The sequence below is a fragment of the Oncorhynchus nerka genome, linkage group LG14, assembly GCF_034236695.1.
Source record: "Oncorhynchus nerka isolate Pitt River linkage group LG14, Oner_Uvic_2.0, whole genome shotgun sequence".
NCBI lineage: Eukaryota > Metazoa > Chordata > Actinopteri > Salmoniformes > Salmonidae > Oncorhynchus > Oncorhynchus nerka.
Genome location: NC_088409.1, coordinates 70,525,746 through 70,551,575, shown reverse-complemented (window position 1 = coordinate 70,551,575; position 25,830 = coordinate 70,525,746). Strand labels below are relative to the sequence as shown.

General features: G+C 44.2%; 1 protein-coding gene across 1 annotated transcript in view; it reads right to left on the bottom strand.

Moving 5' to 3' along the window:
• Window positions 1–25,830, bottom strand: part of LOC115141801 (calcium-binding protein 8) — a 54,228-nt gene that overhangs the window by 14,146 nt on the left and 14,252 nt on the right. The window contains exons 3-4 of the mRNA XM_029681001.2: window positions 23,825–23,968; window positions 20,050–20,162 (exon numbers count right to left, since the gene is read on the bottom strand). Of these exons, the coding sequence (XP_029536861.2) occupies window positions 20,050–20,162; window positions 23,825–23,968 (257 nt within the window). The remainder of the gene's footprint in view (window positions 1–20,049; window positions 20,163–23,824; window positions 23,969–25,830) is intronic.

Sequence of the window (25,830 nt, the reverse complement as noted above, 5' to 3'; positions counted from 1 at the left end):
ACAACGCTAGGCCTCCCGGTCTCAGCCGGTTACGACAGAGCCTGGATGCGAACCCAGGGTCTCTGGTGGCACAGCAGTACAGCGCCCTTAACCACTGCGCCACCCGGGAGGGGCAAGCTGAGTGCTTTTGAGTATGTGATAGTACTGCTTCTCAGCAGGAGGCGGAAGTTCTATCAAACATTGGAACCTCTGATCTGAGCATTGAGAGAAGGAACATACAAAATACAGTACAAAATACAGTACAATACTACACACCATGTTTCCACTTCTTCAGACTGTACTCTTTCTTCACAGAAAACTGTTTTCATGTTAACTTTATAAAATATTTTTTTCTGGGTGTGCGCCAGCTCATGTTTTTTATTGAACTTTATATATAATATTAACAGAACTAAGTCACATCTAAAGTCAAAAAGTAAACTTCAATGAGGCAATCAGAAGGTAAATGTTGAAAGACAATGCATCTTTTATGGCACATGTTGAAGAGTTTCTTGTGTCTGTCTCAAAGGATCATTAGTTAAATGATACTCACTCAGAGTATCAGACTCACCGTTTCACACACAGTTACACAGCTACATATCAACCTCTTGCAGAGCTCACACAAAGTGACTAGCATCTGACTGTGTGAAATTGACTCTTCCATCAGCAGTAGCTAAAGACTTCCCACACATTCTCTACCTCATGCTAATATCTTCTTTCATTAAATAATATTACAGTCCGTTCCCTATGGCTGTCGGTGTTTCGGAAAGTTAACTGTTTAAGTTCATACAGAGGTTATTATCTGTACAATGTGCTCCAAAAAAAGTGCTGGAAAATGACAAGAGGGAATCTAGATTGCCACTTTGCCACAACCAGGGACTGTTGTAATGTCTCAGATGTGTATGTGTGTTGGTGTGTGTCTGCCCCTCTTTTCTCAGATGAACCGTAATGATGACAGTTAGCAGGGTGTGAAGTGATTAAGACAAATTGAGTCATTTTCACAGCAATAAGAAGCCTGTAATCCAGACTCCTGACCTTTAACACTAGCTGGAACCAAGGAATGAGAGGAGCACATTACACCACCGTTACTGAAAGTGGATTAGACTAATTTAAAGGAGGATGATTATGGATATGGAGATAATGAGGGGTTATGTGTGTGTGTGTGTGTGTGTGTGTAGTCGATTAGCTGGCTATTTCTGCTGTGATGCTGTGTCTCTTCCTTCATTGGTATGCAGGGACACGTCGTTTGACACGAAGGAATATTACTAATATTTTTCTCTCCTCTCTTTTTTCTCTCTCCTTAGGCAGAGCATGTGGGAGGACGCCCCCACAGTGCAGTAACATCCCCAGCCCGGCACCGGCCGTGTCATTAACTGTTACAGTGTGTCAGGCAGTACTGGAGAGAGAGTTAGAGAGAGGGGGGACTGTGGGGACATCAGAGACTGAATTAACAAATAGATTTTGTTCCAAATGGCACCCTGTTTTCTGGTCAAAAGTAGTACACTATAGGGAATATTGATATACTGTAGGATCAGTTTGGACTGTAGATCAGCACTGTCCACTCTCTCTCTCTTTATACCCAGCATCATTTATACTCTCTGTCTTTATACTCAGCATCATTTATACTCTCTGTCTTTATACCCAGCATCATTTATACTCTCTGTCTTTATACCCAGCATCATTTATACTCTCTCTCTTTATACCCAGCATCATTTATACTCTCTCTCTTTATACCCAGCATCATTTATACTCTCTCTTTATACCCAGCATCATTTATACTCTCTCTTTATACCCAGCATCATTTATACTCTCTCTGTCTTTATACCCAGCATCATTTCTACTCTCTCTCTTTATACCCAGCATCATTTATACTCTCTCTCTTTATACCCAGCATCATTTATACTCTCTCTCTTTATACCCAGCATCATTTATACTCTCTGTCTTTATACCCAGCATCATTTATACTCTCTCTCTTTATACCCAGCATCATTTATACTCTCTGTCTTTATACCCAGCATCATTTATACTCTCTGTCTTTATACCCAGCATCATTTATACTCTCTCTCTTTATACCCAGCATCATTTATACTCTCTCTCTTTATACCCAGCATCATTTATACTCTCTCTCTTTATACCCAGCATCATTTATACTCTCTCTTTATACCCAGCATCATTTATACTCTCTCTGTCTTTATACCCAGCATCATTTATACTCTCTCTCTTTATACCCAGCATCATTTATACTCTCTCTCTTTATACCCAGCATCATTTATACTCTCTCTCTTTATACCCAGCATCATTTATACTCTCTGTCTTTATACCCAGCATCATTTATACTCTCTCTCTTTATACCCAGCATCATTTAAACTCTTTATCTTTATACCCAGCATCATTTATACTCTCTCTCTTTATACCCAGCATCATTTATACTCTCTCTCTTTATACCCAGCATCATTTAAACTCTTTATCTTTATACCCAGCATCATTTATACTCTCTCTCTTTATACCCAGCATAATTTATACTCTCTCTCTTTTTTACCCAGCATCATTTAAACTCTTTATCTTTATACCCAGCATCATTTATACTCTCTCTCTTTATACCCAGCATCATTTATACTCTCTCTCTTTTTTACCCAGCATCATTTAAACTCTTTATCTTTATACCCAGCATCATTTATACTCTCTCTCTTTATACCCAGCATCATTTATACTCTCTGTCTTTATACCCAGCATCATTTATACTCTTTCCCTTTATACCCAACATCATTTATACTCTCTCTCTTTATACCCAGCATCATTTATACTCTCTGTCTTTATACCCAGCATCATTTATACTCTCTGTCTTTATACCCAGCATCATTTATACTCTTTCCCTTTATACCCAACATCATTTATACTCTCTCTCTTTATACCCAGCATCATTTATACTCTTTCCCTTTATACCAACATCATTTATACTCTCTCTCTTTATACCCAGCATCATTTATACTCTCTGTCTTTATACCCAGCATCATTTATACTCTCTCTCTTTATACCCAGCATCATTTATATCATTTATACATCATTTCCTTTATACCCAACATCATTTATACCAGCATCATTTATCTCTCTTTATACCCAGCATCATTTATACTCTCTGTCTTTATACCCAGCATCATTTATACTCTCTCTGTCTTTATACCCAGCATCATTTATACTCTCTCTCTTTATACCCAGCATCATTTATACGCTCTGTCTTTATACCCAGCATCATTTATACTCTCTCTGTCTTTATACCCAGCATCATTTATACTCTCTCTCTTTATACCCAGCATCATTTATACTCTTTCCCTTTATACCCAACATCATTTATACTCTCTCTCTTTATACCCAGCATCATTTATACTCTCTCTGTCTCTCACCTCTCTCTACCCCTTCAACAAGAGTTGTAGTGGCAAATTTGCCTCCGTTTATTACGGACGATCAAATTAGGAAAGAGCTGAGTCGTTTTGGTAAGTTTGCTAGCGGTTTCCGTGTACTGTCAGCAGGTTTTCAGGCAGATGCCGTTAAGCACGTTGTTTCGTTCAGGAGGCAAGTGTTTATGTTTCTGAACAATAATGAGCAACAGCTAAATGTACATTTCAAAGTGAGGCATGGGGAGGGGCTCTATGCAGGTTTTGCCAGCACAGATAGTCTACGGTGTTTTGAATGTGGGGATTTGGGGCACAAGAGCTTTGCGTGCCCACATAAAGGCCATAGACGGAGTGAGGGTGCAAGTGGGGGAAATCGAGGTCAAAATGCAGGGGGTAAGGAGATGCAGACAGCAGAGGCTGGGCCTAGTCAGTCTAGAGATGGTGGTGTAGATGAGGCTGGGTCTAGTCAGGCTAGAGATGGTGGTGTAGATGAGGCTGGGGCTAGTCAGGCTAGAGATGGTGGAGAAGCAGAGGCTGGGTCTAGTCAGGCTAGAGATGGTGGGGTAGCTGAGGCTGGGCCAGACATGCTATGGAGGGTGGTGCAGATGATGCTGGGCCTAGTCATGCTATGGAGGGTGGTGTAGCTGAGGCTGGCCCTAGTCATGCTATGGAGGGTGGTGTAGCTGAGGCTGGCCCTAGTCATGCTATAGAGGGTGGTGCAGATGATACTGCGTCTAGTCAGGTTATTCTAGTGGATGAGGAGAGTATAGTGGGGAAGTGTAAGAGATTAGGGGGAGGAGGAGGGTGTCAAGAGGAAAAGGAAAAAGGATGTGGATAAAGGTACCATGGAAATGTTGCCTGTTGCTGTGGGTGAGGCCCTAAACAGAGAGAAAGGGCAGGTGGTCAGGGTGGGAGATAGAGAAGAGGAGGAAAGTGAGTCTGAGGAAGAGGATGAGGAGTTGTTTTTTTCAGACTCCTCTTCAATTGGCCCGGAGCTGACAGCCAGTCAACCAGAGGGGTCTAAGTACACGTTGAGAGAACTGACAAGGTTCCTGAATGAGACTAAGGGGAAAAAAGTTAATCTTGAGACTTTTTTCCTGATCCTAGAAAGTTTGTAAGATCAGTACAACATGCTATGAGAAATGAGGGGCATGGTGCCTCTCTCACCCAGGAAACGGTTTAGGTTGAGGAAGTGGGTCACAATAGTGCGTAAAGGTTTACCTTCAGACACTGTTTAAATGTTTAATTTCTTACTGACACTGGGGCTTTTTGAGCTTTGCTATTGGTCTATTTCTCTGCTGGCTTTTCTCCCACTTCTTATGGAGACTCTTCGGGTAGGCTCGCTCAATATAAATGGCGCCAGAGATGCGGGAAAGAGGAGTGTGTTGGGTGAATATGTAAAACAAAAAAAGTACAGGTGTTGTTTCTGCAGGAGACTCATAGTGATGTGGTGAATGAAGTTGATTGGGGGCTCTGGTGGAAAGGGGCAAGTGTGTTGAGCCATGGGACAAATCTTAGTGCAGGGGTGGCAGTCCTTTTGCACCGGGTCTGGCTGTAAAAATTTGCTCCTCAAAGGAGGTGTGTAGGGGTAGGTTGCTTGTTGTTAAAGCAGAAATTAACAACATGGTTTTTGTCTTTATAAATGTGTATGCGCCTAACACAGGGAGAGAAAGAGGGGTTCTATTTGGGAGTCTTAGACAGGAACTTCACAAGTAGCGCCTGAGGAGACGCTGGTGATCGGAGGTGACTGGAACTGTACAATGGATTTTTACAAAAGACAGAAATGGGGAAGAGCCTCATTCAGTGTCAGTGGGAGTGTTAAGGGACATCTTTAACCAGTTTGACCTAGTGGATGTTTGGAGAACTAAACATCCAAACACAAGACAGTATACGTGGGTGAAGGTTTTTGGGCTAGGGTGAGTGCAGCTCGACTTGATCGTTTTTACATGTCCAGGAATCAGAGCAATAGGCTGCTGGGTGCTACCATTCTCCCAGTGGGGTTTTCGGATCACCACATAACCATGGCTCGGCTGTCTATTTCACCAGGGCCCCGGCAGGCATCTTATTGGAAGTTCAATGTAAAGCTCTTACAAGATGCCACTTTTTGCTCAGGTTTCCAGACTTTTGGGAAAGATGGGGGCAGCGAAGAGAGGAGTATGAGTCTCTGAGTCAATGGTGGATGTGGGGAAAGTGCAAATTCGGCTTTTCTGTCAACAGTACACAGCTCTCTCATCCTCAGAGGCTAGGAGAGTATTGGGGGAACTAGAGCGGTGTATTAGTGAGATGGAGGTAGAGATGGTGGGGCAAGGCAATGTAGGCCTCCAGGCTAACTTAGCCGATTACGTAGGGACCTGGGCAGTTTTTTCCAGGTTAAAGCAAAGGGAGCACTTGTAAGAGCTAGGTTCTCCATGCTCAAGGAGATGGATGCTCCCAGCTCCTTCTTCTTTGGTTTGGAAAGACAGAGCAGTGAAGCCAAGGGTATGCATTGTCTACGGCTGTCTGATGGGCGGGTGACCTCTGTGGTGGGGGAGATGCGGGAGCGGACTGTGGAGTTTTATACTGAATTGTATAGGGCAGAAATGTGTGATCCTATGTGTGCTCAGGTCTTGTTCGAAGGACTCCCTAAGCTCTCTCGGGCACAGAGGGATGAAATGGACATTCCTCTGTTGTCACATGAACTGGCAGAGGCAGTAACCCAGATGTCCCCGGTCGTGCACCCGGGGTCGATGGACTTCCAGTGGAATTTTACAAAAATTCTGGGGAACAATTGGACAGGATTTCTTTTGCGTGTTGCGTGAATGCGTCGGGGTAGGAGAGTTGCCGATGAGCTGCCGTCGGGCGGCTCTGACTCTCCTGCCCAAAAAAGGGGACTTGTGTGAACTTAAGAACTGGAGGCCTGTGGCATTACTCTGTGCGGACTACAAGATTTTTGCCAAGGTCCTCTCTAACAGACTGAAGTCCCATCTGGACTCTATAATACACAAGGACCAGACATATTGTGTACCGGGACGCTCAATCACGGACAACTTGTTCTTGATTAGGGACATGTTGGACTTGTCGAGAGGTTCTAATGTGAACTTTGGACTGGTCTCTTTAGATCAAGAGAAGGCTTTTGATAGAGTGGATCATGAGTATCTGTTTAATGTGATGTCTGTGTTTGGGTTTGGGAAGAGTTTTGTGACCTGTGTGAAGCTGTTGTATGCTGGGGCGTCATGTATGGTTAAGGTGGGAGGGGGCTCAGTAGGCCAGTCTGGGTGAGACGGGGATTAGACAAGGATGCCCTCTATCTGGGCAGCTGTACACACTAGCCATTGAGCCTTTTTAGGACTGCTACGCAGGAGACTGCGGGGAGTGTGCTGGACAGGCATGGATGTGGTGACAGGAATAGCAGTCTCAGCATATGCAGATGATGTTTCTGTGATGGTCAGGGATGGGCAAGATATGCAGGAACTAGAGACCAGTCTGAAGGTGTACGAGGGAGCTTCATCAGCTAAGGTAACTGGGGAAAGAGCAAAGCTCTGTTATGTGGGGCATGGGGGATAGGGCTCCTCCTCTGCTTCCAGGGGGTTTGCAGTGGGGTTGTGAAGGGCTTAAAGTGTTGGGGGTGTACCTGGGCTCGGAGAGGTGGGTCAGCAAGAACTGGGAGGGGCTGTCACAGGCAGTGGTGTCAAGACTGGCCAGGTGGAGGTGGCTCCTGTCCCAAGTGTCATATAGAGGGAGGGTGCTGATAATCAACAACCTGGTGGCATCTTCCTTGTGGCATAAACTGGCTGTCCTCAACCCCCGCCGGTCTGCTTGCAGACCTGCAACGCAAGCTGGTGGACTTTTTTGGTCGGGACATCACTGGCTGAAGGCAGCAGTTTTGTACATGACCGTCCACGAAGGAGGACAGGGCCTGGTGGAACTGGAGAGCAGGATGGCTGCTTTCCGACTAAAGGCGGTGCAGAGACTGCTGTACCACACTGATGTTGGCTGGAGGGAACCAGCATGCGCGCTGCTGAGGAGAGCTGGCGGATTAGGGTTGGACCGGCAGCTGTTCCTCATGAAGCTGGAGAGGCTGAGTACAGCAGGTCTCTCAGAGTTTTACTCTGCGGTGCTGAGGGCCTGGCAGCTGCTAAGACCCACACGAGAAGGGGGTGTGGAGCCTGGGCAGTGGGTGTGGGAGGAGCCTATCTTCCACAACCCAGCCATCCCTTTGAGATCGGTTCAGTCGGCCAACCTGCAGAGGCAACTGATGGCAGGGGTTTACAAAGGCTGGGTGACCTGAGACTGCTGGGAGAGGAGGGGTGGAAAACCCCGGAGGTCTTGGCGCAACAAACAGGAATAACGTCTCTTAGGCTGCTGGAGAGATTCCTGGAGGAGGTCCAGGAGGCACTGTCTGAGCCGGTAAGGGGGTGTTTGAGAGGCCAAAGGGAGAGGGGCCACCAATGTTCCCGCCACTGCAGGTGACGGCAGAGACTGGAGACTGGCAAGGGGGTCTGGAGGACTTGTTAGATTTTAACACTCCGAGCCTGGGGAGTTTGAGGGGGTGGGAGGTAAAGCCCTCTACAACCTCTGTGTTAAGGTTAGGAGCATTAGAAGCCTAACAGGAGTGAAGGCACATCAGTGGCAGGGGGTATGTGGGGCGGAGAGTATGGTGGGTTTTAGATGGAGGGCGCTCTACAAACCCCCAGTACCAAAGAGGTCAGGGGACCTCCAGTGGAGGGTTCTTCATGGAGCCCTGGCCACTAACAGCTGGTTGGCACGGGTTGATCCGGGAATTGGGCAGGGGTGTCCTTTCTGTCAAATGAAAGAAACTGTAATTCATGTGTTTTCTGTGTGCACCAGGTTAATGCCATTAATGTCTCTGTTGGAATGTCTGTGTGACAGGTTGGGGGTGGTTTTTGCTGTTGGGATGTTTATAATGGGATACAGGTATTCGAGTAAGGAGAAAGAAAAATGTGTTTTGTTGAATTTTCTGTTTGCTCAGGCAAAGTTAGCTATTTGGCTAACAAGGAGGAACAGGGTCAAAGGTGGGGGATAACAGACCCTTTACTACTGTTTAATGGGATGGTCTCTGCGCGCCTTAGGGTTGAGTTTGAGTTCTATAAAATGATCAAATGTGTGGAGATGTTTGAGGAGATATGGTGTGTTGGGGGGGCTGTCTGTATTGCTGGGGAAGATGTTTTGGATATACGGTTGTAGGAGAGGTTTTTTGTGTATGGTGATTTGTACAGGATATATTTTTATTTTTTTATTTTAGGAGTGGGGGGGTGAGTTTTAAATGAATTGAGAATGTTTCAATAAAGAAAGACCAAAAGTCAAGTCTCTCTCTCTCTCTCTCTCTCTCTCTCTCTCTCTCTCTCTCTCTCCAGAAAGATTATTGTGGTCCATGTATAATTCATCATATTTGATTTGCTTAAAAAAGAGATGCCCCTGCACAAATGGAGGGAAAATGAAAGATTAACGGAAGTGATTTATTGATGAGAGTAAAATGTATTAGGCTTCAGACAAAGTACTAGCTAATGCACAACACATTGCACAACACATCTTACTTAAACTGTCTGAATATGGCTGGGATCAGAATAAAAAACCTAGCTATAGGCTTAGATTAGATACAAGCTTAAGATTCTTATTTCAAGGGAAAACAGTTTGTGTCAAAACATCAGCAAATCTAAAAACAATGTATAGTTTCAGAATGTGTTAAAACCCATAATGGATTGTCAGTCCTTGCATCCATTGTTCAATCCTAGCTCAATTATTTGGAAAGTGGTACATTTCCTCAGTCTCATCCCTCAGCTTTACAGACATTTGGCTGCAACACAATTCACAACAATGGCTGACGGAAAACAGTTGGTCTATGTATCTGTGCGATAGTGAAACTCACTACACACGTAAACTGTGCTCATGTGTAGTGAGTTTCACTTACTGCCTCGTACACAAGGGTACAAAACGCTAAACCTCATGAAAAAAGCAAAACTGTAAATAAACAACATTAAATAGATTCTACTAATTAGATTTGACATTTCTTATTTAGATGATGTGAAAAGAACTAGTTGATGAGGTTCTGAGCTTGGAATTGATATAATCATAGGATGAATCATCACAGCCAGAGACAATTAAATCAGCAGCTTGAATCTGCTGCTGAGTTCCAGAAAGCTACAAAGAATAATCTCACAACTACCAAAGTCACGTAGAAAAGGGGGCATTTTGGTAATTGTTTGTGCGTTTCAGAGATTCGTATCGTACAAGGGGAAAAGGAAATGCATTTACTTAGTAAGAGTTTTTAACCTTTCTGAATGTAATAATAAGCATTGATACAGACTGGTGTGGAAGAGGAAGAAGAAGAAGAAAAAGTATGTGAGGTTGTGTGAATGATTAGAAAGGTTCAACCTCTCAATAATGGTCTCACCCCATGCTGTGCTCTGTCAATCCTTCTCTAGGCAGGTCCTAATCAGTCATCTCACCTGGCTGTCAATTATCTCAGCTACAGGAAATGGTTTTGTTATGTTAGGCACAAGCCAGACAAAAATGACATTAGTCTTTGCTCAACTTGCCTTCGGAAGAAAGTTTTTTTTTTTAAACAAAATATACTTTACTTCACAGTATCTGGATGTGCAGGACACAAACATCCTGTTTAACATTCAGCAGGTTAGTAAGAGTACTGCTGGCTACCCCTGAGCCCATTTATTAACATCGGACAGATCAGGTAACTTGACCTGTCCCACCGGGCACAGAAAACAATTCAATGTCTATTCCACGTTGGTTTAAAGTAATTTAATTGAAATGACATGGAAACAACGTTGATTCAACCAGTGTGTGCCAGTAGGGTGCTCGTAATTATTCAAAACAGGTAGGAGTTTCCAGAATAACGGAAAACTGAAGTCAAGGGCCCACATTTGTAAAGTATCTCAGAGTAGGAGTGCTGTGCCCCCTTGTCCATGTAATCTTATTCATTATGACCTAATAGACAAAACAAATCCTAGATCAGCACTCATACTCTGAGAATAGTTTTTTAGATGGGCCCAGGAGGTGAGATGGTCTGAAACGAGAAGTGTTAAGGTGACATTGTCGGGTAGGCTAATGTAAACTGAACTGTTCCAGGGGTAATACATGTATCTCTTTAAGATTGAAGCATTATTGAAACTTTATGAGGCCAAGGTCTGTGTGTTCCTATCTAAGCAGAATCTGGCTTGATCTGTATTCAAGGATTATTTCCTTTTCAGAACAGCCAAAACTCTGGTGCAAGAGAAAGAGCAATCTTTTACATTTTTAAAAGTAGTGAAATGGACTCTCAATCATGCTGACTCTGAATTCATCACAGTAAATATTGCTCTCTCTCTCTCTCTCTCTCTCTCTCTCTCTCTCTCTCTCTTTTTTTTCTCTCTCTCTCTCTCTCTCTCTCTAAGAATTCAATTGACTAACATAAATGCCTGAAGTTACCCATTACAGTTTTCTCAATTGCTAAAACACTAAAACCCATTGGCTGAACAAATTTCTCAGTTGCCTGGACTCATTTAGCTAATGATGCAGTCTGTTGTCAATACCTTAAACCATTTCACATGGTAAAACACAATTTGCAGATCTCACTTAGGCTTTTCAGCAAAACTCTAAACACATTCTCATTCTCAAAACACATTCTGCACTCTAATGCACATGTCATCCATACTGGTAAACACAAGTGGCAACAATCAAATACAAATAGAGAACATATGTCATTGATTGAACACAACCACTAAAAATTGATTTAACCTGTTTCAAATGATGCGACACAACCAATATAAGCCAGTTCAGAGAGCAAACAGGTTGTTGAAGGTGGGAAGGAGAAAGTCTGAGAATGGATACTGTAGTACAGTGCATTGTAGGCTGTATACTGTACAATAGACAAATTGTATGGCCCTGAACATTGTGCTTTCCATGTATTAACAGTACTGACTGCTCAATAGATTTTGACTGGTTGCAGGTTCATATCAACAAAGAACAAGAATTACAGCATCACAGAGACAAAGGACAAGTTTGTGAGATGCAGGGTACAGTACTGTAAAAATAGGAGGAGGAAGAACAAAAAACAAAATTGCAAAGAGCAAAGCAGAGTAGATTAAAAATGTACTTCTCCCTGAGAATTGTATGTTTTGAACAATGTGTTTTCTATTTTTCGGTGCATTGTTTACTGACTGCTTGGGAGTGTATATCATTTTGATCACTTTGTTTATGATTTAAGAGCAGCGTTTGATTTTGAACACAGGTAAAACTGGTTTGAGGCGAATGTTTCATTTTGCAAGGGGAGTCAGAGGTTATGTAAATAGTGCTTGAAGATGAGGTTTTGTGTTTAATGTTTTCAGGAAATGGAGGAAGGTTTCAGAAATTGTGTTTTAGCAATTGACAAAAACTGTAAACATTGTTTTAATATTTTAGGATGTATAACAGTCCAGCAAAATGTCATGCCTAAATAATAAGCATATTTTGAGAGAGAAAGAGAGGGAGAGAGAGAGATAGAGAAAGAGGGAGAGAGAGAGAGATAGAGAGGGAGAGGGAGTTGTAGTTGTTTTAACGGAATAGCCTGACATGTTTTTCAGTTCAGATTTACAACGCAACGTAGGCATAGAAACAGTGTTGAATCACAATCATTTCCTGTCACGAACTCCACAAACTCCTGTCACGAACTCAAGTACCTCACATCAAATCAAATCAACTTGTATTTGTCACATACACATGCTTAGCAGATGTTATTGCGGGTGTAGAGAAATGCTTGTGTTTCTAGCTCCAACATTGCAGTAATATCGAACAATTCATACACACAATATACACAACCTAAAAGTAAAAGAATGGAATTAAGGAATATATACATATTAGGATGAGCAATGTTGGAGTGACATAGACTAAAATATAGTAGAATAGAATACAGTATATGATGAGTAAAGCAACAAATATGTAAACATTATTAAAGTGACTAATGTTCCATAATCAAAGTGGCCAGTGATTTCAAGTCTATGTGTATGGGGCAGCAGCCTCTAAGGTGCAGGGTTACGTAGCCGGGTGGAAGCCTTCTGCGCCTCCACCTGTTATTTCCTGTTATTTCTGTTATTAGTTTTTATTTTTATTTTGTTTCTAAGTGTTTGTGTCAACACCTGCTACCAACTATCCAGCTAGCTATCTAGGTTGCAATGTAACCCGCTTCTCCTGGAATAGCTAACGAACGTTTCCAGCGCTGTAGAAACCGTGTATATTACGCTTTGTCCACGGCAATATTGACATTCTGGAGCTCCGATGTGGCAGTTGTTTGCTTGTGGAGGATTACAGGAATGAGGTGGCTATCCATAGCAAGCACATTTCTATTCTGCATGAATTTATGGGGAAAACGCTTTCTCCTTCTCAACTCCTGTCGCCGCTCGGGCCTGACGTATACTGCAAAGTGGACTGGAGTGTCTGCGAGAGGTTCGGAGCAGACTGACATAAGGAATAGCTTCACTGCACTCAATGACATCGTTGTCGAGTTCGGCTCCTTTCCCTGTCTCTGGATCTGACGGGGCACTGCCTGCTGTGGGAGGTCTGGACGCCGGGAGCAGTGGGCGTATGCTATCCTGCTTCTTGTGTGCCTCAACTAAATCTTGTAATAAATCATGTGGAAATTGAGCAAGTTGAAATTGAGCAAGTGTCATGGTCAAAACATGTTGATACAGCAGTAGCAAAGATGGAGAAGTCCATAATAAAGCACAGCTCTACATTTTTAACAAGACTATCAGATCCTACAGGTTCTAGTTTGTCGCACTTGGACTACTGTCTACTGGTCAGGTGCCACAAAGAGGGACATCGGAATGTAAATGTATACTGAGAGCTAACATTAATAATATGCATGTACATCTCTCTTGGCTCAAAGTGGAGGAGAGATTGACTTCATTACTACTTGTTTTTGTAAGAAGTGTTGACAAGCTGAATGCACAGAGGTGTCTGTGTAAACTACTAGCACACAGCTCAGACACTCATACATACCCCACAAGACATGCCACCAGAGGTCTCTTCACAATTCCAAAGTCAAGAACAGACTATGGGAGGCACACAGTACTACATAGAGCCATGGCTACATGGAACTCTACTCCACATCAGGTAACTGAGACAAGCAGTAGAATCAGATTTAAGAAACAGATAACAACACACTTTATGGAATAGCAAAAACTGCGAAGAGACACACAGGCACATACACACATACACATGATAAGACACGCACTCTACACAGGTACACATTAATGTTGTATTGTAAATATGTGATAGTGGAGTAGTGGCCTGAGGGAACACACTGTATTGGGTAGTGTTATGAAATGTAATGCCATGTTAAATGTTTAATTGTATATAACTGCCCTAATGTTTCTGGACCCCAGGAAGAGTAGGAAGAGTAGTAATGGGGATCCTTAATAAATACAAAATAACCTATGGGCCTTGTGTTTTTATTGAGTATTTTATTTTATTTTAATGTAAGTGTACACACGTTACATAGCCTACATGCCAATCGCCAAATGCAGAGGGAAAAAGGACAATGCTTAATTAGTTCATATTAAGGCGGTATGAGAGGTTCTAGACCTACAGTCAGTGTCCGATTTCAGTTTCTATTTAACCCATCTGAACAGTAGGCTACAGTTCCCTTGACTTGTCATAGACCTATTTGAAGTCCCTGTCTTGTGACTGTTGAATTTATATAGGGCCTCACAATCAATGCACATAACATAACTGCTATCATCCTCTTTTACCATTTCACCAAATCCTCCACAAACATGACTGTTCTGGCCCTCCCTTCTCTTTATTTTCAACTCTCCAATTCACAGCTTTTCTCTTATTGAATCAAACTCCGACATTGTCCTTTTTGCCTCTGTGGATCAACCTTAACTTTTCTGTTGTTCCCAAAAGCATTTGGCGATTGGCGTGTAAGCTTTTTAGCGTGGGTACAGTTAGGCCCTAAAGCCTACGCACTAATGCCAGTTAGCCTAAAATAATTAAAGAAAAACTTCAATGTAGCCTATAGATATACATTGCACAAGAATGTACAAATGTATGTATTTTTTAAGGTATTGTTTTCCTTTTATTCAGCCTGCCCTCCACCCACCTGCCCTCCACCCACCTGCCCTCCACCCACCTGCCCTCCACCCACCTGCCCTCCACCCACCTGCCCTCCACCCACCTGCCCTCCACCCACCTGCCCTCCACCCACCTGCCCTCCACCCACCTGCCCTCCACCCACCTGCCCTCCACCCACCTGCCCTCCACCCACCTGCCCTTCACCCACCTGCCCTCCACCCACCTGCCCTCCACCCACCTGCCCTCCACCCACCTGCCCTCCACCCACCTGCCCTCCACCCACCTGCCCTCCACCCACCTGCCCTCCACCCACCTGCCCTTCACCCACCTGCCCTCCACCCACCTGCCCTCCACCCACCTGCCCTCCACCCACCTGCCCTCCACCCACCTGCCCTCCACCCACCTGCCCTTCCACCCACCCACCTGCCCTCCACCCACCTGCCCTCCACCCACCTGCCCTCCACCCACCTGCCCTCCACCCACCTGCCCTCCACCCACCTGCCCTCCACCCACCTGCCCTCCACCCACCTGCCCTCCACCCACCTGCCCTCCACCCACCTGCCCTCCACCCACCTGCCCTCCACCCACCTGCCCTCCACCCACCTGCCCTCCACCCACCTGCCCTCCACCCACCTGCCCTCCACCCACCTGCCCTTCACCCACCTGCCCTCCACCCACCTGCCCTCCACCCACCTCACCTGCCCTCCACCCACCTGCCCTCCACCCACCTGCCCTCCCCACCTGCCCTTCACCCACCTGCCCTCCACCCCTTCACCCACCACCCACCTGCCCTCCACCCACCTGCCCTCCACCCACCTGCCCTTCACCCACCTGCCCTTCCACCCACCTGCCCTCCACCCACCTGCCCTCCACCCACCTGCCCTCCACCCACCTGCCCTCCACCCACCTGCCCTTCATCCACACAATATTTAATATCCCTAAACCCACCTGCAGGGACAGCGTGTTATGAGTCAACCCGGACATCACTATTCTGTTGAGAGTCTTTTGTATTCTGCAGTACTAATAAGAAACATAGTAAAGGAGTGACATATAAAGCTCTCATAACACAAGTGTACTTTGTAGCCTTGCTATATTTGTGTGCTGGTCAGAGGCAGGGAGATGAAGATGGAGAGGGAGAGGAAGATGGAGAGTAATGCCTTTTATGCACTCAGGAATACTTCAAAGTTGGAGACTCTTACTTAAAGTAGAGAATATCAAAGCAATGACACTCAAGCCCCAAACCACATGAAAAGCTGATGAGGCGTGACTGTAATTGTGGTATCATTAGAGAAACCCTGGGAATGCGAGAGAAAGATGATTAACATTACCATCAACACGGACGTGAGACGTTTGCTGTTGTCTAATTACATGCACATATTCACCCCAATGGGATCATTCGGTACATTAAGAACTTCTACAAGAGCAGAGATGAGTGAGTAGGTAGGTGAGAGCTATGACAGAATGTTAAATAATTTCTTACTGAAGCAACCAACGTCTACAACTGGGAAGGATGTGAGTGTGACATCACCACCCTAACATTAGTAGATTGACTTTCTCTACCCAGCAAACCATAAACTTGAACTTACTCCATTGACGTCACTGTATGACTAAGTTAAAATTCGACTTGAGGAAGTTAGTATTCGGTTAGATTGGATGACACAGTATGTCATAAGGTTTTGTAATCAACTGCAAAAAATAAAGTTGACTGTTTAGCTTTCAGTTAACAGAAAAACAGGACACTGGGCTTAAGAACTCCTCTGCTGAGGCACCAGTTGCAGAACCCCTGAAGACCTCTAAAGTCTGAAGTGTCTTAAATAAGTTAGCTGCCTTGTGCCTTCTTCAGCCTGCTTCTTAGAGTGACTGAGCTGAAGAGCCTTGTGCTTGGTAAAACACACGCACACACACGCACACACACGCACACACAAACACCAGCCTAGTGTCTCTCAGAGAGACTGAGCCGAGACGCCCTGCGCCTGCTTGGTGACACACATAGCCCTTGATGGAGAAAGACCCTGAAGCAACATGCCACAGAGAATAAATACTTAAAAGCACCGTCCTCATCCTCCCCTCCGAAGCATCAGAGATTTATGAAACGCCAGCAGAAGCATTGACAGCCAGGAACTTTCATAAGGTTGCTCTCCTCGTCTCCTGGCTAATGCTTTCAGTGTCACAGAATTGTTGTGTGTCTGCCCTGTCCTCCTGATTCATGTTTTATGGAACAGGTTGGCTATTCAAACGTATTCAGAATACACCGCGGATGTGTTCTGCCAAGAGGCACAGTCATAACGCTGTGATATGAAAGCTTTGCCGCTCTTGTTTGCTGATTGCGTTTATATCAGTTTGTTACTTTGTTCTTGTTCATCATAGCCTCTGTCTAGTTTTCTTTCCATCAATCAATCAAATAAATGTATTTTATGAAGCTCTTTTTACATCAACAAAGTGCTTAACAGATATACTAAATACCCACTCTGCACAAACTGGTTGAATCAACATTGTTTCCAAGTAATTTCAACAACAAAAAATGTATGTGATTACGTTGAATGAACACGGAAAGGTCAACAACATAAAGGACTTTTGGGATGTATGTATTTTTTTCACCCAACTTTTAACCTAAATCCAATAACATGTTTCAAATATTTGTTGATTTCATGTTGAATTCACATTAGTTATAAAAAATAAAGAGAGTTGCACACTCTCTATGTAAACTCCCAGTAATTTATTGGGTAAATCACCAATGTTTTGCCATCACTGGCCCTGTATATATATACACATAGAGAAAGAGAAAGAGAGAAAGAGAGAGAGAGAGAGAGAGAGAGAGAGAGAGAGAGAGAGAGAGAGTATGCGACTCTTTATTTTTATAGCTTATTGTTTATTTGGCTTTAGTCAGCACCTCTACATAAAATAATTTTCTCTGGTTGTGCGTCAGCTCATGTTTTTTTATTCAAATTCACATAGGTTGACAACTCAATATAAATCAAAACTGGATGTTGAAATGACATCTGTGTCCAGCGGGTATAGAGTCCTATGTTCATTAAGGTTAAGTGTTGGCACTCTATTTACTGTAACTGAAACACATCCATATGGAATGGAAGTTGGGCTCGTGCCCATTTGGTTATTGTTTGCATTTACCAAGAACGATAAACTGCACTTTTACTCTTTGATTGGCAAAGAACAACATTGCCGGTTGTTTTTGATGCAGTCTTAGCTTAGCTTAGGTACCCGTCTCTTTAGCTAAGCCGCTCCCTGTACTCCATGTCATGTGCCAAAGAGTGGCAAATCAATTTATAACATTTTTGACATGCATTTTTCTGGATTTTTTGTTGTTATATTGTCTCTCACTGTTCAAATAAACCTACCATTAAAATTATAGACTGATCATTTCTTAGTCAGTGGGCAAACGTACAAAATCAGCAGGGGATCAAATACTTTTTCCCTCACTGTACCTCAGGAAACTGGACATTAAAATGTAAAACTGTAGGCTACAATATATCGACCATGGAGAATGAGGCGGGATTATCAGGATGGAATCACATTAAGATATTATTTTCTGAATAGCAAACAGATACTGTATACGGTGTATCATCACAAACAAGATTAGATTAGCAAGATTATCAACCAAGTGCCTCTGGATATTCATTTATCAAACAATGAAAAATGTGAGTATGTATATGAGGGAACCAATTCCTCGAAAGACACAAGACCAACTCCAACCCCCCTCTTTGGAGGACAACTATAGACACAGGAGTAGCTAGAAATCATCTGAGCAACTCCAATTCCCAGATTTCCCCCCACTTCTCAGAAAGATACAGCCACGCGCTCTGGTCTCCACCCTCCCGCCTCATATCAGCAAGTCAAGGTCAGAGCAGCTCATCTCAGCCAAACAGGGTTGGCACGGAGACCACTGTGTCTGCACCTGCAGCACCAGAGAGCATGTCCTCACAGTGAAAACCAAGAGCTCCTGCTCCCCAGAGACAGACTGGGTCACAGCCATGATAGCATCAGAGAGAGAACCCTGCCAAGTGTGCTCCACAGAGCCAAATGTCCCTCTCTTTCTCTCTCTCTCCGTCCTGGACTGTTCTCTCTCCCTCTCTCTCTCCCTGAGTGTGGTTCTCTCTCTCTCTAAGTGTTGTTCTTTCACTCGCTCTCGTTGTCTTTCTCTCCCTTTCACTCTTTGATAAATTCGCTTTCACCCCTACTTCTGTTACTCGCTCGAATCTTCTCACCCTGTCACTTTCACTCTCTACTCTGACTCTGACTCCCTCGCTAGCTATCATCCTCTCCCCCTCCATTTCAGTGCAAGAACATCTGGCCAAACGGCGCATGGATTATGTCCTGCCACCATCTCCAAGGCAGGAGGCACTGCCATGAGACAAGACAACATCTGGCCATCAGGAACTGTCACACTACACTCTGCCTCTACACACTACACTCTGCCTCTACACACTGACACACTGCACTCTGCCTCTACACACTACACACTGACACACTACACTCTGCCTCTACACACTGACACACTGACATACTACACTCTACCTCTACACAATGACACAATGACACTCTACACTCTGCCTCTACACACTGACACACTACACTCTGTCGCTACACACTACACACTGACACACTGCACTCTGCCTCTACACACTACACTCTGCCTCTACACACTGACACACTGACACACTACACTCTGCCTCTACACACTACACACAGACACACTACACTCTGCCTCTACACACTGACACACTGCACTCTGCCTCTACACACTACACTCTACCCCTTCACACTACACACTGACACACTGACACACTACACTCTGCCTCTACACACTACACTCTACCCCTTCACACTACACACTGAAACACTACACTCTACCTCTACACACTACACTCTGCCTCTACACACTACACTCTGCCTCTACACACTACACACTCTACACTCCCTTCACACTACACTCTGCCTACACACTACACACCCCTTCACACTACACTCTGCCTGCCTACACACTACACTCTACACCCCTTCACACTACACTCTGCCTCTACACACTACACTCTGCCTCTACACACTACACACTGAAACACTACACTCTGTCTCTACACACTACACTCTGCCTCTACACACTACACTCTGCCTCTACACACTACACTCTGCCTCTACACACTACACTCTGCCTCTACACACTACACTCTGCCTCTACACACTACACTCTGCCTCTACACACTACACTCTGCCTCTACACACTACACTCTGCCTCTACACACTACACTCTGCCTCTACACACTACACTCTGCTTCTACACACTACACTCTACCCCTTCACACTACACAGTGAAACACTACACTCTGCCTCTACACACTACACTCTGCCTCTACACACTACACTCTGTCTCTACACACTACACTCTACCCCTTCACACTACACTCTGCCTCTACACACTACACTCTGCCTCTACACACTACACTCTGTCTCTACACACTACACTCTACCCCTTCACACTACACACTGAAACACTACACTCTGTCTCTTTGATTTCATTGCCAGCTATTGCACAGCCTGGCCATGACTGCAGCTATTGCAGGCCAGTGCTTGGTAAAGGAAAGGTGATAGAAGATAGAGGTTAAAAGAGAGAAGTCCTTACCTGCCAGAATATACTGTCTATTGTGCTCCCCAGGAAGCCCTCCCTGGTTTCAGAAGACAGGAGCTTGGGTCCCAGGATCGTCATGAACTCATCGAAGTCTACCTGCCCGTCTCCTAGACACAGTATGACATGTCTTATTCACAAAGTGTAATTGCAAATCAGTAAGAAGGACAAGAACTATATGTTAATTTGAGTCTGTGTTCTTTCCATTCTATACCTATTCTCTCTCCTGCCTCCTCTTCTTAATTTCCCTGCAGAAGAGGTTGTGTGCTGCCCATGCAGGATAACTCAATCTGCCCCTTCAATCTTCTTCTCCTCCCTCTCCCCTGACAGGGGTGACCTCCTTAAGGCACGCTGGCATTGTCACATTTGATGCCATCGATTGCCCCTCTCTGTGCCCATGCATATGCAGTGGCATCCTGCCTCATCACTGGGGACAGTCAGCCAGAGTAGACAGTGCAGTCAGGGCCCCTGAGCTATCATGATGGATGGATGGATGGATGGATGGATGGATGGATGGATGGATGGATGGATGGATGGATGGATGGATGGATGGATGGATGGATGGACAGATGGATGGATGGATGGATGGACAGATGGATGGATGGATGGATGGATGGATGGATGGATGGACGGATGGATGGATGGATGGATGGATGGATGGATGGATGGATGGATGGATGGATGGATGGATGGATGGATGGATGGATGGATGGACGGATGGATGGATGGACAGATGGATGGACAGATGGATGGATGTGATTTAAACCATAAACACTTCCTAACAAAAGCAGCTGATGACAGGCATCATGTATTACGAACATTACACCACTATAAAAAGCAAATGGAGCCATTGCAATGCTGATATCTCGAACAAAGACCACAAGCTCATAAGCAATCCACCAAGGGCATTCTGCTGAGCTAGATAACAATCTGAGGGATCGTTCTGAAAGTAGGACAGATTATCATATCAACTCAATGAGTCAATCCATATTTTATAGTGATCAGCTGGACTTTTGCAGCTGCTGCGCAGAGAGAAAGAATCAATGGCCATCCGTGAATGTGTCACGTGTCTCTAATTCACACAGCTGCTAGCTGGGCAAAGATGCAATAAACACCCTCAAATCCCATTTATCTGGCAATGTTCTTGGCTATGGATGCCTCCTCCGTTTGATCACCCTGGTCTTTTGTGTTGTGTCCACAGACATGAAAATGAGATGAGATTGAAGCCAATTGCTTTTCACAGAATGCAAATGTACGTTTTTAAAACATCTCTCACTGTAATAATAGAGACTTAATAGCAACAGCAATCCAGTCCACCCTTCTTATCTTGGCTAGCGAGTTTATCTCCTTCTGAAGGAATGTCTTCACTCAGTCACAGCGAGTGAAATCAACTGACGATTTCAAAGGCATCGCAGATGAGAAATGGTCCTCCAGTTCTCCCCTCTACCAAACCAACAGGGACCAACAGGGACTCATACATTGGTTGCTGTCACACCTCAGAATGTACAAGCACTATCTATAACAAATATGACAGATAGGTGCTCCTCGCTGTTCTAACCTGCCATAGCAGGAGACGAAAGCAGTATTTCAAACAAACCTTCAATTTGATAGCAGGTATACTTTAACAGGAGGAGAAATTGTTTTGCTATTCATTCTTATCTCAAGTGGAGAGGCAATAGGAAGCAGTCCACATCCTTGAGCATTCAGTTATCCCCTTTCTATCATTCTCTTTCGGAAAGTACTCAGACCCCTGGACTTTTCCCACATTTTGCTATGTTACAGCCTTATTCTAAAATGGATTAGATTGTTTTTTTCACCTCATCAATCTAAACACAATAGCCGATAATGGAGAAAAAAATAGAAATATCACATTTACACAAGTATTGAGACCCTTTGCTCAGTACTTTGTTGAAGCACCTTGTCAGCGATTCTTCTTCTTGGGTAAGAAATGCAACAAACTTGGTACACCTGTATTAGGGGAGTTTATCCCATTCTTCTCTGCAGATCCTCTCAAGCTCTTTCAGGTTGAATGGGGAGCGTTCTGTTCTCTCCAGAGATATTCGATCGGGTTCAAGTCCAGGCTCTGGCTGACCCACTCAAGGACATTCAGTGATGCTGCCACCACCATGCTTCACCGTAGGGATGGTGCCAGGTTTCCTCCAGATGTGACTGTTGGCATTCAGGCCAAAGAGTTCAATCTTGGTTACATCAGACCAGAGAATCTTGTTTCTCATGGTCTGAGAGTCTTTAGGTGCCTTTTGGCAAACTCTAAGCGGACTGTCATGTGCCTTTTACTGAGGAGTAGCTTCCATATGGCCACTACCATAAAGGCCTGATTGGTGGAGTGCTGCAGAGACGGTTGTCCTTCTGGAAGTTTATCCCATCTCCACAGAGGAAGTCTGGAGTGACCATCGGGTTCTTGGTCACCTCCCTGACCAAGGCCCTTCCCCCCGATTGCTCAGTTTGGCCAGGCGGCCAGCTCTAGGAGAGTCTTGGTTGTTCCAAACTTCTTTGATTTAAGAATGATGAAGGCCACTGTGTTCTTGGGGACCTTCAATGCTGCTGAAATGTTTTGTTACCCTTCCCCAGATCTGTGCCCCGACACAATCCTGTCTCGGAGCTCTACGGACAGTTCTTTTGACCTCATGGCTTGGATTTAGCTCTGACATGCACTGTCAACTGTGGGACCTTATATAGACAGGTGAATTTACCACAGGTGGACTCCAATCAAGTTGTAGAAACATCTCAAGGATGATAAATGGATACAGGATGCACCTGAGCTCCATTTTGAGTTTTGTAGCAAAGGGTCTGAAATCTTATATAAATAAGGTATTTCTGTTTTTTGTTTTTAATACATTAGCAAAAATGTCTAAAAACCTGTTTATGTGGTATTGTATGTTGATTGCTGAGGATTTTTTTTATTTAATCCATTTTAGAATAAGGCTGTAACGTAACAAAATGTGGATAAAGTCAATGGGTCTGAATACTTTCTGAAGGCACTGTAGATCTTCTCTGTCAGGTAGGGACTGGCTTCAGTACAGAAACCACAGGCACCCTGTGTGACCTACTGTAATCACATGTGTTGCGTGTGTGCGCGCATGGTGCGTGCGCGTTTGTGCGTGAATGTGTTAGCATAAATATGTGCAATACGGTGTATTAAGATGAAATGGAGCAAGGGACCACAGCCAACACGTTACACATCTACAGCTTAGAGATAGATATTGCTACAGTGGGACTATAGGATGTGTTAAATGTTCCTCCGGTGTGTGTTTGGATAGTAGGATCCTTCATGCTTATTTAAAGTGTAAAAGTCATGATTTGAATGTATGGTGCGAATGAGTGCACATTTCTGTGTGCATATAATGTACTGCATGTACATGAAAATGTGTGTGCATAATGGTGAATGAGTACTCATGTAAATGTATTGGTTATGCTTGTGATTATGTAATCATAGGTAGGCCCATGTGTATGAATGTGTAAAAAAGGAAGAACGGATCTATTTATGTATATGTGTGTGTCTGATAGTGTGTCTATGACCCTGTCCCTGTCTTTGTGTGTGCGTGATCATGGTGTGAAAACAGGAAGGAAGGGATCTGTTTATGTTTAAATATGTGTGTGTGCGAGTAACAGGTCCCATTCCTGTCTCTCACTGGACTCGAACATAGGACATTTACATTTACATTTAAGTCATTTAGCAGACGCTCTGTTACACGTGCAACTGCATGTGTCTGTGTACTATAAATGTGTGAAATGTGTACTGAATGTGACTCACCATCCATGTCTAGTCTCTGCATGATGATGGCCAGCTCCACCTCACTGGGCATGTATCCCAGAGACCTCATGGCCATGCCCAGCTCCTGCTTGGAGATGAACCCGTTCCCATCCCGGTCCAACACCCTGAATGCCTCCCGGATCTCTGTCAACACAAACACACATAAGGAGAAGGGAGAGGAGAGGGAGCATCCATCATGGTTAGGGATTCTTTTAGCTCTGTGCCTTAGCCCAAGAACAATGCAAATGACATCTGCAATAACCGGGTAGGCAACTTTTATGGTGGTGTCAAATAAGCTTGCCCTGTGTGTACGACAAGCTACTGTACTGGGTCTGTGTTACTCCTTACCTTCAGTTTTTAACATACCCGTTAACGCTGAGCCTAAAAGTCAGCAGGCTCCGCTATGCTTTTATGAATTCATATTTTATTAGTGTGTCTACGGAGACTGGGAGGCAGTAAGCAGGAAGAAAGAGACGGAGAGAGAGAGAACTAGAGAGAGAGACAGAGAGAGAAAGAGAGAGAGGGATAGAGAGAGAGAGGGGAAAGAGAGAAAGGCAGCCACGGGTATTTTTAATTAAAGGTAGAATTTCAGCTCTCTAAAGAACACTATGTTTGCATGGTATGCTTCAGCACACTACTGAATACTGGATCATTTGAGGATGGGTACTACTGGAATACATGGCTTTAACTCACCAGGACCAGGGTGAGAAAGAGGGAGTCACCCAAGACCCAGTCTAACTCAAACATGAATCAAGTCCAAACGTGTTCCAGACATGGGATGCAATGTCATACACTTTTTGAGAACACGTGCTAACAAGAACATGAATATTACGGGTCCAGTCTTGAAAAGACCATGCGATAAACAAAAAATAGTGGTGGTAGAGTTCTTGGCTGAAACCATGAGAAAGAGCAAACTACAGGTTAACTTACACTTATTGTAGTCCAAAGATAACCCAAGCATGAAGTAAAGTTTCATCCTAGAGGTGACCTGCCCATGCTGCCAATCTTTAGCCTATCCTTGGTCAATCATCTGTCAATCATCTACTGAGAAGCTGTCATTCCTTCATAGCCAGCTAGGGGAGTAGGAGTGATTTGGTGCTCTGAGCTGCAAGGAGGACAATGGTGTGTAAATGTCATGGTTTTTCTCTGTATTTAAATCACCTTGTAAAATGAGAAACTATATTTTGGGTCATTAAAAGCACTCAGATGTTACTGAGGGCTCAGGTTAGTCATTCTACCAGCCTCTGAACAGTCTTTTGTTATTCCCTGCTTCCCAAGACATCTGGCCCGAGCAAACACACTTAGCCATTTTCCTTCATAACGCAGTACAAAAGCTAGTTCCAACCAGACACACACACAGCATAACACAACAAACAGAGAACAACACAAGCACAATAAAGGTGTATGGATTTATTTTGGTACACTGAAATGAGCGTCTCATGAATAAACCCACCAGGAGGAGCAGAGTGAGTGACTCAGGCCTTTGTAGAGTAGGTTCCTGTGTCTGAGGACTCGGGCCCATTTGAACACAACAACAACATTCAGACCACGTGTCATATATTCATACAGATCTTTTCCGCTATTTTGCTATTTCACGCACCACTGCTCCCATATCCATTAGGGCCCTCTTCTGATGCTCTGAAAAACCAAACCTTTACCGCGGAGAACGATGACAAAGAATTGATGACAAAACACTACCAAAGGAACAGGAATACCTAAGGAACATTTCAGACAGAGAAATAAATCAGAGTAGAAAAATACTTTAGAGCCACTTCAACAGCACCCTGCTTTGCAATCTAGGCCGAGTGCATCAGCACGCTCATGTTCAGTAGGGCACACCGTAATAAAACATTTTACAATGTAAAACTTCAATATTTGTTCTAATTGGACAACTTCAAGTAGTATCTCCTGGATTGAAAACATTTTCTCCCTACTAAACACTACTTATCTCTACTTTTCCCGTGTTTATAATGAGTTCTATTTGCTATGTGAAGGTAGAACGTTAG